The 12,187-nt window shown below is 36.1% G+C and overlaps 1 protein-coding gene across 1 annotated transcript in view; it reads right to left on the reverse strand.

Annotated features, from left to right (window-relative positions):
- Positions 1-3,422: 3,422 nt before the first annotated feature.
- Positions 3,423-12,187, reverse strand: part of LOC136030836 (kynurenine formamidase-like) — a 53,052-nt gene continuing 44,287 nt past the window's right edge. The window contains exons 5-6 of the mRNA XM_065709883.1: positions 11,667-11,799; positions 3,423-3,659 (exon numbers count right to left, since the gene is read on the reverse strand). Coding sequence (XP_065565955.1) covers positions 3,528-3,659; positions 11,667-11,799 — 265 coding nt within the window. The 3' untranslated portion in view covers positions 3,423-3,527. The remainder of the gene's footprint in view (positions 3,660-11,666; positions 11,800-12,187) is intronic.

The following is a 12,187-nucleotide window of genomic DNA, read 5'->3' on the forward strand; positions in this document are numbered from 1 at the left end:
TAGAGAAGCCTATGTTAATCTGCTATATTCCAGTAGCCTTAAAACACTAGTTTTTCATTGGGTAATTCCTTGTAATCACCAATTCTTTCTCACTGTCATGTGCTTCTCGTAACTCAGTCTAAAATTGATTGTTATAAATTTAAGTGCTATATATAGCTGAAATCCATTGGTATCAGAAAAGAAGAAAGTGATTCCCATAAATGTTTACCCAGTGGACCACTTAAGTAAATTCAATTTGGTGTGAATATAGAAAGAATTTTATTACAGAAGATGCTAAGAGTCATCTTCTGGTTCACTATCAATCGAAAAAAGTTTCAACCAATTAATTTTCGAATACTAAGTAATTAGAATGCATTGACTAACAAATAGCATTTGATTTCCTTAGGTTGGCAAATCCTAGACGTGGGCGAATGAAAATTTCTGAGGTGGATCTACAGAACAATTTAGACCTAGGCTAAGTTTTTTAAGGTCTTCAACCTTTTCCCTACTTATGAGCTCTTATATATTCCACGAAGATAGGTCTAATTCTCTATTAAGTATGAAACAGAAAGAATAATCAATGTTTGGCTTTGAGCCTACACCAGTTAATTCAAAGTTGAAAGTATTCCACGAACTTTACTTTTCTAGAATCAAAGTTTTTTTTTGCTAATTGAATTTATTAGTTATTGGAATACACGCACTGGCCAAACTGTATTTTTCACAAATTTAAAAACAGCTTCTTATTTTGCTCTCCCAAGTTAAACCTTGCTGAAAGTATGTGTGAATCCTAAGATGTGTGTTTGTGTGTGCATGTGCTTTAATCCTAAGAACTTTCTGGGTCTGGAAGATGAGTAAACAAGCAGCAATCACATCATTTTGTTAGAACGATAATAGAAGGAGCAAAAAAGAACAGAAAAAGAAGGTTTTAGTGTTGACGAAGAAAAAGAAACGTAAGCAGCACCAAAAAAGACTAAGGAAGTGAGAGAAGCAGATAAAGAAACTAGGAATCTAAATGAAAGTTGGAAAATAAAAATCAACGGACTGACCAGAGAAGTAGATCAAGGTGTAAATAATGCAATGTAGGTCTAACTGGACGTAGTTTTCATATTAATAGACATTTAGCGAACCCTAGTCATGAAAAGAAAACAAAGTCAGATGAGTGCTATACGACTCCAATATTATCCTTCAGCCAACCACTCCAGGCTGATGCAAACATTGGATACTGGAGTTCAGATAAAAAGATGGGAGGTGCAGAACTTAGGCTTTCTAGATTTATTGCGCGTCACAATGTCGCTATTGACATCATGGATGAACTGCTGGAAATTCTAAAGACCTGTTTTCCTGACTCTGATATTGCAAAGAACCTAGCCTGCGACCGCACCAAAACTTAACATCTCGTGAACAACGTTATTGGTGAAGTTGGTTTCAAAGGTCTCTGCAAAATGATCAAGAAGCGAACAATTTTCGATAATAGCTGATTAAAGCACAGACTTGAGTAACAAAAAGAGTCTGATTATAGTTGTTCACCGCCTTTATCTGAATCTTGTTTATCGAGAACACAGTTTTCCTGTAGGAGACTCCTTCTTGAGACTTATAGAAGTTCAGCAATGTACAGCCGTAGATATTTACCGAGCCACAAATAAACCACTTTTTCAAGAAATTGGAGCTGTAAAGGCTTGTCTTCTGTGTTGAAAGAGGTCAACAAGCCGGAGAAGGCCACTGCCATACTCAAAAATCTGCTGTCACCGTTTTTCAAGGCTTGCTTCATGGCGCATATTTTGAAGTTTATCGAAGACCTAAACAAACAATTTCAGATAGAAGACACCAGAATTCATCTTGTTTATAATCATTTTTATGAAATGTACAAGACAATGGAATCCCACTTTTGTTGCCTAGTTATCCCATAGAAAGTAATACCCACCTCATAATCCCACATGACACCAACTACTAAATTGATGTCAAGGATGTAGATTATGGGGGCCGAAAGGAAGTGACTTTTACCAAAGAAAAGGCATCTCTATCTGCTTAAAAAAGAGTGTAGGGAATGTTTGATCTTGCTCTGTGATGTGATGAGAAAGTATTTATTTCAACTCCAAGCATTCCTCGGCAACAAACTTCGATAGGCTTCATCCACGCTATGCTATGGGAGTAGAGTGTAATCAGCCAAACCTGGCTCCGCTTCTCGCTCATTGTCCAAATTTATTGAGTGACAATGATCTGGAAGATATTGTATAAGAATGGAAGAGATTACCCTTTTGCTCTGAGCTTGGTACTTTGATTGACTGAGACAGCCATGTTTTGGATTCAAGTTTACAGGCAAAAAGATGTTAATGGGTCAAAGCGTTCTCCTCTGCTCGGGTGTTTCAGTTTAAGCCTACTTGTTCTTCCATAACCTTCCGCAGCTACTGAAGTAAGTTTTTCAGGTATCTATCTGAACAAAACCAGTATTAGAAATCGTCTTGTTTTCACCACCTTGAACGAGCTTTTGAGTGCAAAACGGATCGTTCTCACTCAAATAATTGAAAACCGCCCTTAAAAATGGTTCTGCATCCAAAGTGGAGCAACCGTGGAAGAGGATATAAAAAGTTGGGCTCGAGAAGAGACAGCAGAAAAAATGACTAACTACCACCAATATTCCTCATTTTTTTTTCTTTTTTTTTGAATGTTACAGTTTTGTTTCATTTGTACGGTTAAACCTGATTTCTTGTGCAATATTGTCAAAATACTTCTGCTAAATTAATTTAATTTTGATTATTAGAATTGAACAAGAACTTAGTTAGGATGACCAATGCCTTATGTGGTTAACGCGTAACTCACCGGTAAGTAGTCTAGTCCGTGGACCCTGGGAATCTGTGGTGTTAGCCATTTTCATGGAGCGATACTTATATGATTAGTCTGTAGCTTCTGGCGCTCGCTACTCTCATTCTATAGGCAGATTATAAGTTCTTGACACTAAGTTATTGGCCTTTTTACTTTATTCATTATTCGCCTTAATGCCCGAAATTTTGAAAGAAAGAATCAACCCCAACGATCAGCTTCGAGAACACTTTCAGAAAATTTTACTGAAACCTTCTTCTAAAAAGCTTTTAGCGGTTGGGACGGCTATTTTGTTAAGCTGAGAAAGTCTATAGAGGCAATCTTCATATCAAGCTATGAGGTTGCTACTGCCTTGGGTTTATTTTTCCTCCTCTTGCCCTAGAACTTTTTCTCAGTTTTCAGCGAAATCAGTCAAACATAACTGCCGGCGAGCGTCGCTAAGTGATGCGAGCGGCAAATTTTAACCTACTATTCAGATGGTAAAACTAATCTCTTGTGGTACAACTTGGGTTGCCAAACTCGTACAGTACATCTCAAGCCTTAGAAACGCTGGACACTATCGTTTCCAACATCCACAGCTTTAATTGTATTTTTTGAACTGCTGAAAAATGATATAAGATGAGTAGTTTGCTTTCATGGTAATTTATTCGGTCAATAAAACAAAGCTGATCAATTTTATTGCTAAATTTAGAATCTTCGTTTGGTGAAACGCTGCATCTTAAATAAAAAGCTCAGCTAAATGCCAATTTGACAATTTCTTGTGAAAGAAGGTAGGCATTATTCCTAAGGTCTTCAACAATGTTAAAATGATCGTAGCCATTGAAAATTTTAAGCTCTGCAGCATATCCTTTCTCCAGCAGCAACTACAAAAAAAATGTTATATTAGCGTATAATGAGCAAAATATAGTCATTTCACATCTCTACTTTATAAACCATTTTTAGAAGACAATAATTAAAAAATTGAAATTAAAAAAGATGAATACCATTCCCAAAAAATTCTATAATAACTGGATACACTTACACTCCTTGGATTTAGTTGAACTTTAAGAGCAGGAGTAGTCAAAGAAGCAGCCCCCAAAGTTTGAACTGAATACCCAATCATTACTGGGATAATGCTGAAATTCGCCAGCAGAATCACCATGGTCGAGAACCTTTTACAGGGGAATTACAGTGCCCACAATGGAAAACAAGTAAAATCACATAATACCCTAGTTTACGTCCTGGATATCCCCAATATGAAGTGTTTTTTCCGCAGTTAATTAAAAAAAATATATCCACATAAAAAAAAAATAGTAGTAAGTAGAGCTCCTTTAAGTCAATACTGAGCATAAATAAAGTCAAATGATCTTCCAAGCGTAAAACAACAACAGACCATTGTCAACAAATAAATGAAACTCAAAACGAACAGAAATCAAACAGTTCATGGCAATGAACTGTAAGTAAGGAGCGACCCAGCTCAATAGTAACCGAAATTCTAAAGAATAGAATTTTGATACTAATAGATGCATCAAAAGAATTAGATTTGTATGCTAATTTTAAATATATAAGTTTCATCAAATTTAGTTTTACCCACCAAAAGTTACGAGCCTCAAAACATTTGCCTTATTTCAAAAAAAAGGGTGGAAACACCCTATAAGAGTCATAGAATCTTCATGAAAATAAAAACTTCAGATTCAGCGCACCAGAGAACACTAGTGTAGAGGTTTCAAGCTCCTTTCTGCAAAAATGTGGAATTTTGTGTTTTTTACCAGAAGAAAGATCACGGATGCGTGTTTATTTGTTTTTTTTGTACATGAGAGGGTGCATCACGAGGGGGCGAGCCGCCTCGTATGTGCAATAATTTCTGTTCTTTTAAGTTTTAATGCTGTTACTTACTTTCAGTTGAAGAAACTTGTTTTTTATTTAATTATGATAAAAAGCCTATTCAAACTCAGAACGGGCAAAAATTAACATGAATAGGGCTGATTAGCCCCCATGCCTTCCCAAGACCAGAAAACAAGTTGCGCTTTATAAACTACGTTTGAAATATTTTCACTTCTTTACTTTCATAAATAAAAAATTATCAAAATTTTATGGAGTAAATATCAATATATGTCAATTAAACTGACAAATAACTTCTGTTTATTTTTTAATGACATAGTCTTTTTCACGGAAAAAATTATATTTTATATCTTTTAAGTTTTTTCTAATATACGATGGCATTAACTTGAGGACTGTGGGGAGGTTGACAAAGACATAATTACAGGACCTTTCAATAATGCTGAACAAAACAGTCCTCTTAAAATTTGATAGGATGTGTTTTGGGGAGTGATAGGATTGTGGAGGGAGGCTGGTTGTTTTCCTTTCACTTTTCATTCTTAAAGAAGGCACTAGATCTTTAACTTCCAATCGCGCGAGCCACATCCGAGATGAAGTTTATACGACAATCTGTTCCATGAGAACCTTATATGCCCGGGTTATAACTTACAACCCTTGCACCTGGGTTCTGGAATGTTGTATCCACCTTGAAACCCTTGTTATATGTTCTTTGGACTATTGTGAACAAAATGGTTATATCATGGTTTTGATTGGATGCGTTTGGGGAAAACACGTTGCCAGGGAGAGGGGGGAGCTAGTTGCCCTACGTCAATTTTGACTCTTAAAAGGGAATTAGAACTACACTTTTCAAATCAAGTGACTTTCCTCTAAATTTCAAACAACCACATCTTCCATAAAAAGCTTATATGTCCCAAGGGCATAACTTAAAAACATGGCCCCCAGACTCTGGAGGAGGGAGAAGGGGTGTCAACCCAAAAGGCCTTGCATTGTGATCTTTGGACTGCTTTTGAACAAATGGCTATCTCAAAATATCGGTAATATAGTACATCAAAAATATAAATTTCTTAGTATAATAGCTTAATAGCTATACTAGCTGTAATATATAGGCCTAATTATTAGCTATTAATCTTATATTAGAACAAACTTATCTCGTCTTCTATTTTTGTTTGTTTTTTTTTAACAAAAATATCTGTTTTGTGTTCACTCTGCCGTTGAAGACTCAAAAGCCATTCTAATCCTTTTATCCTACGACATTAAAAGACAAAATACATTTTAAATTTTTAAACTTTTTAACTTTAATAATTAAAAAAGATTAGAAATTTACGGAATTTATATCAGTATATGTGTACCAAACTGATAATCCACAGCCATGTTTATTAATAAAATAAAAATTATGCTCTGGTCAAACAGTTCGTGGTAACGAACTGTAGTAAGGAGCGACCCGGCTCAATAGTAAACGAAACTCTAAAAAACGGAATTTCGATGCTAAAAGATACATCAAAAGAATTGAATTTTTATTCTGATTTTGAATATATAAGTTTCATCAAATTTAGTCTTTGTCATCAAAAGTTACGAGCCTGAGAAAATTTGCCTTATTTTGGAAAATAGGGGGAAACAACCCCTAAAAGTCATAGTATCTTAACGAAAATCACACCATAGCATACAGCGTATCAGAGAACTCTATAGAAAAAATTTCAAGGTCCAATCTACAAAAACGTGGAATTTCGTATTTTTTGCCAGAAGACAGGCAATTGTTTGCCAGAAGAGGAAATTAAAACTTTCCTCAATTTTTTTAATTTATCCAAATCAACACCCCCAACTCTTCAAAAGGGAACAGATCCGTTTCAATTATGTCAATCACGTATCTATAAGATGCTTTTATTCTTCCCATTAAGTTTCATCACAATCTCTCCGCTCTAAGCGTTTTCCAAGATTTCTGTCTCCCCCCGTTAACACCCTATGTCCCCGGATCTGATTCGAATTCAAAATATAGCATCTAAAATAAGACATAAGATCCTTCTATATATCAAGTTTCATTAAGATCCGATCACCCATTCGTAAATAATGATACCTCAATTTTCAGGTTTTCCAAGAATTCCGGTTTCCCCCCACAACTCCCCCCAAAGTCACCATATCTGGTCGGGATTTAAGATAAGAGCTTTAAAGCACAAGATCCTTCTAAATATCAAATTTCAATAAGATCTGATCACTCGTTTGGAAGTTACAAATATCTCATTTTTTCTAATTTTTCGAATTCTCCCTCCCCCCCCCCCAACTCCACCAAAGAGGTCAGATCCAGTCCAGTTATGTCAGTCACGTATCTTGGACATGTTTTTACTCCTCTCACTACGTTTCATCCTAATCTTTCCGCTCTAAGCGTTTTCCAAGATTCCCCCTCCCCCCAATGACGCTGTATCCGGTCGGGATTGAAAATGAGAGTTCCGAGTTACAAGGTCTTTCTGAATATGAAATTTCATTAAGATACGATCACTCCTTCGTAAGCTAAAAATACCTCGTTTTTTCTAATTTTTTTAGAATAAACCCCCCCCCCCCAACTCCCTCAAATACAGCGGATCCATTCCGGTTCTGTCAATCAAGTATCTAGGACTCCTGCTTATTTTTCCCACCAAGTTTTATACCAATCCTTCCATTCTAAGCGTTTTCCAAGATTTTAGGTTCCCCCCCTCCGATTCCCCCATATGTCACCGTATCCAGAGCGGATCCGTTCCGGTTTTGTCAGTCGCGTATGTTTGTCAGTCAGTTGTTTTCATTCTTCCCACCACGTTTCAACCTGATCTCTCCGCTTAAAGTGTTTTCCAAGATTTCCGCCCCCCCCCAACTCCCCCTCCCCTTAATGACTCTGGATCCGGTCGGGATTTAAAGTAAAAGATCTGAGTTACGATGTCCTTCTAAATATGAAATTTCATTAAGATCCGATCACTCCTTCGTAAGTTAAAAATACCTCATTTTTTCTAATTTTTCAGAATTACCCCCCCCCCCCCCCCAACTCCCCTAAAAAGAACAGACCCGTTCTGGTTATGTCAATCACGTGTCTAGGACTTCTGCTTATTTTTCCCAACAAGTTTCATCCTGATCCCTCCACTCTAAGCGTTTTCCAAGATTTTAGGTTCTCCCCCTCCAACTCCCTCCAATGTCACCGGACCTGGTCGGGATTTGAAATAATAGCTCTGAGACACGATATCCTTCCGAACATCAAATTTTATTAAGATCCCATCGCCCCTTTGTAATTTAAAAATACTTCATTTTTTCTATTTTTTTAAAATTAACCGGCCCCCACTCCCCCTCCAATGGTCAAATCGGGGAAACGACTTTCTAATTTAATTTAGTCCGGTCCCTGATACGCCTGAAAAGTTTTATCGTCCTAGCTTACCTGGAAGTGCCTAAAGTAGAAAAACCGGGAACGACAGACCGACAGAATTTGGGATCGCTATATGTCACTTGCTTAATACCAAGTGCCACAAAAAGAACGACGAGCCTCTTACTTTGTATTCCAACAAAAGAATCAGGAAAATCAATCGAGTCCCTTAGAATGCAGAGAAAAATTTAATCGAGAACGATTTGACCCATCCAAGGATATAGCTGAGAAATAATAGGGCACAGTTCAAATCTGGTCAGTTCCAATAAAACAAAATCATTTGATTTCGTATTTAGCTTTTATGTTCCTACCAACTTACGAGATTTTCAGAGCAACTACATTAAAGGATAAATCAAAAGAAATAAAAACCTTCGTTTGAAGTTGAAAGAGATAGTTCCATATTTTGTCATACTTAGTCATATTTAGAATATTGAAGTAGGCCAGCCAAGGCTTTAGTCCTTGCCACAGGTGGGATTAAACCCGTCAACGTCTGATCAAGAGGTAGGCTTTCATCCCCTGTACTGTGACACGGTATCAAAACTTTATTTTTCTGCAAAACTGTTTACATACTATTTATTATAGGACGTGTTAGCCTCTAACTATGATGCGGGCACCACTGCAACCCTGATTTAATAGACTATTTAACCCCTTTCTATGATGTTCTAATGGCCCGTTAGCAGTGAAGAAAAACTGCACATGATGAGTTAATTTAATATTACAGTTAGTATGAAAAAAGGTTCGCAGTTTACTAAAATACCACTGCAACAGTTTTTAACCTGAAAGCTTCAGTCATTGAATACAATTAAATAAAAAAAAAACTAATTTTTTTAGCTGAAAGTAAGGAGCGACATTAAAACTTAAAACGAACAGAAATTACTCCGTATATGAAATGGGTTGTCCCCTCCGCAATCCCTCGCTCTTTACGCTAAAGCTTTTAATTGTTTTAAAAAGTAGAATTGTGGCAAAGAGTCAAACTTCAGCGTAAAGAGCGAGGGATTGCGGAGGGGACAACCCATTTCATATACGGAGTAATTTCTGTTCGTTTTAAGTTTTAATGTCGCTCCTTACTTTCAGCTAAAAAAATTAGTTTTTTTTATTTAATTTCTGAACGTTTTTGAATTAATGCATGTTTGGTTTTGGCTCTCCGCACATAAATTATTAAAATGAAACTTGTATATTAATTCTTTTTTTGGCTAAATGACTTTCTCTTAGTTTTGATAAGACGATTTTGAGAAATAAGGGGTGGAGAAGGAGGCCTAGTTGCCCTCCAATTTTTCGGTTACTTAAAAAGGCAAACTAGAACTTTTAATTTTTAATGAACGTTTTTATTAGTAAAAAATACACGTAACTTAAGAATTAACTTACGTAACAAACTTTCATAACCTTATATTTTTATTATGTATACGAGGGGGTTTGTACCCTCGTTAATACCTTGCTCTTTACACTAAATCGTAAGTTTTGTCCCAATTCTTTAAGAATGACCCCTGAATCAGAAAGGCCGTAGAATAAATAGTTGAAATTACTAAAAATACTTTAGCATAAAGAGCAAGGTATTTATCTCCTCCTAAATACCTCGCTCTTTATGCTAAAGTATTTTTAGAACCCCTGATATGCGTAATTATCTCTGTTCGTTTTAAGTTTCAATTCTACTTCTTCCTTTCATTTGAAAAACTTTTTCATGTTTATTTTTCATTGTTTTCTTATAGTAATGCTAGAGAACCCTGCGCCCTTTTCATTGAATTTCTTCCCCCATGACAGATTCCTCCAAGGAAAGATCCTCCAACATAGCCCCCTCTCCTCAGCCCCACCCCCAAACAAAATAAAATCCCCCTGAAAACGTCTGTACACTTCCAAATAACCATTACTATATGTAAACACTGGTCAAAGTTTGTAACTTGCAGCCCCTCCCCCAGGGATTGTGGGGGGGGTAAGTCATCCCCAAAGACATAGTTATTATGGTTTTCGACTATGTTGAACAAAATGGCTATCTCAAAATTTTGATCCGTTGACTTTGGGAAAAAAATGAGCGTGGGAGGGGGCCTAGATGCCCTCTAATTTTTTTGGTTACTTAAAAAGGGCACTAGAACTTTTCATTTCCGTTAGAATGAGCCCTCTTGCGACATTCTAGGACCACTTGGCCGATACGATGACCCCTGGGGAAAAGAAAAAAAAAAAAAAAAAAAAACAAATAAACACGCACCCGTGATTTGTCTTCTGGCAAAAAATACAAAATTCCACATTTTTGTAGATAGGAGCTTGAAACTTCTATAGTAGGGTTCTCTGATACGCTGAATCTGATGGTGTCATTTTCGTTAAGATCCTACGACTCTTAGGGGGTGTTTCTCCCTATTTTCTTAAATAAGGCAAAGTTTCTCAGGCTCGTAACTTTTGATGGGTAAAACTAAACTTGATGAAACTTATATATTTAAAATCAGCATTAAAATGCAATTCTTTTGATGTAGCTATTGATATCAAAATTCAATTTTTTAGAGTTTTGGTTACTATTGAGCCGGGTCGCTCCTTACTACAGTTCGTTACCACGAACTGTTTGACTTAGAGCATATTGTACAAATGAATGACCAGCCACTTCCGGATGCTGTCCTTTACAGACAACCAGTGCGCACCATCGTAAGGGAAGACCCAAGAATACGGTACCACCTCGGCAACTCAGCTCAATAGTAACCAATATCCTGAATAAAATAATGTTAATTACGGCTATTACATCAAATGAGCTGTGTTTTATGCCATTCCAATAATATTAAATTCATTAGGTTTAGGGCTACTCATCAGAAGCTAAGAACCTGAGAAAATATATATGAATCAGTAAAAAGAGGGAAACAACCCGCAAAAGTCAAGTGGTCATATAATTTAAGAACCATTCCAAACTTTTACTTCAAACTGAACGAAATTTAAGGAATATTTATATTGAAGAAAATTATAGCTACAAACTCAATTCTTTGACTAGGATGCATGGTCAAACAGCATGCATGAAATGATTGCTTACCATATTTTGGTTTATGATATTTATCCGACGTTTCAAGACTACTCTTAAATGATCCCTGAATAATTGAAAAGTAAAAGATGAGCAGAATGTCTAAATTGGCAGGGAAAAGGGCTTATGCTCTAGGGTGCTATAATTGTCTACGCCAAAATTTTTGCACGATCATGACTTCAACAATTTATAGATTGTTGCTCGCATGGAATGTTGCTTGTTCTAAGTTGCTTTCCAAGTTAGTTGCTAGCTTGAATTGTGTTGTTTGTTGTAAAGCTTGTATGGAATGGTGATTTCGACAAGAAAAGATACAGAAAGATCACTAGGTGCGGCGGTTGACCCAAGGTTACTAGTTCCGGCTAGTCACTGAGGATTCTTAGATTCAACTCCCACACCTTTAACCACTGAAACAACTATGATGGCTTCGTTACAAGTGAAATAATTTCACAGTTTTGGAAACTTCCCCCAGGCACAACCAATCAAATCACCCTTATTGACAGAGCCTCTGGCCTTTCAACCGTGTAATTACTCTACAAACTTAAAAATTGTATTTTCATTTCAATTCAATTTTTTCATTTCAATTCCTTAAGTGTTAACTTTCACTAATTTTAGTTCTTACCTGAGGATTGAACGGCTTAATTATTTGTTACATTTAACAATATTTTCTAATAGTAACTGTCTCACCTTATAAAACTTCTCGCTTTGGTCTTTAAAAGATGGTGGATCATATTCACCGACCACAACTTGGCAAGCAACTTCGATTTTACCCTTATTTTCAGCCAAATTCAGCATCGGACTAACACTAGCGGCTTCTATCCTAAAATCATGGCATTCTGCAAATGTGACAGTTTCTAAGTATACAGAATATTTCTATTATAAGACTTACCACCAGTGAGAGTCGAGCCCAAACTTTTTTGTATTTTGTTGCTTGCTCCACATGTATTTTGAGCTGGCAATAAAATTACTAATTTAAATTTGTTCTATTTTAATGTTCTTTTGACAAAATAATATAAAATAGATTTTAATAAATTGTTCTCAAATTTTAAGAAATTAGGTTTTGCTCTAAATTTATGAAAGTTTATCAGATGAGTGTTTGAAAAAAAGGGTAACTACAGTTATTAAACCTGATCAATTTGGAAAGCTTCTTCTACATCTAACATCCACTTTCTTTTTCACGTTATGGAAATAAAATAAAAATTATATTT

This window comes from Artemia franciscana, chromosome 9, assembly GCF_032884065.1.
Source record: "Artemia franciscana chromosome 9, ASM3288406v1, whole genome shotgun sequence".
In the NCBI taxonomy this organism is placed as follows: Eukaryota; Metazoa; Arthropoda; class Branchiopoda; order Anostraca; family Artemiidae; genus Artemia; species Artemia franciscana.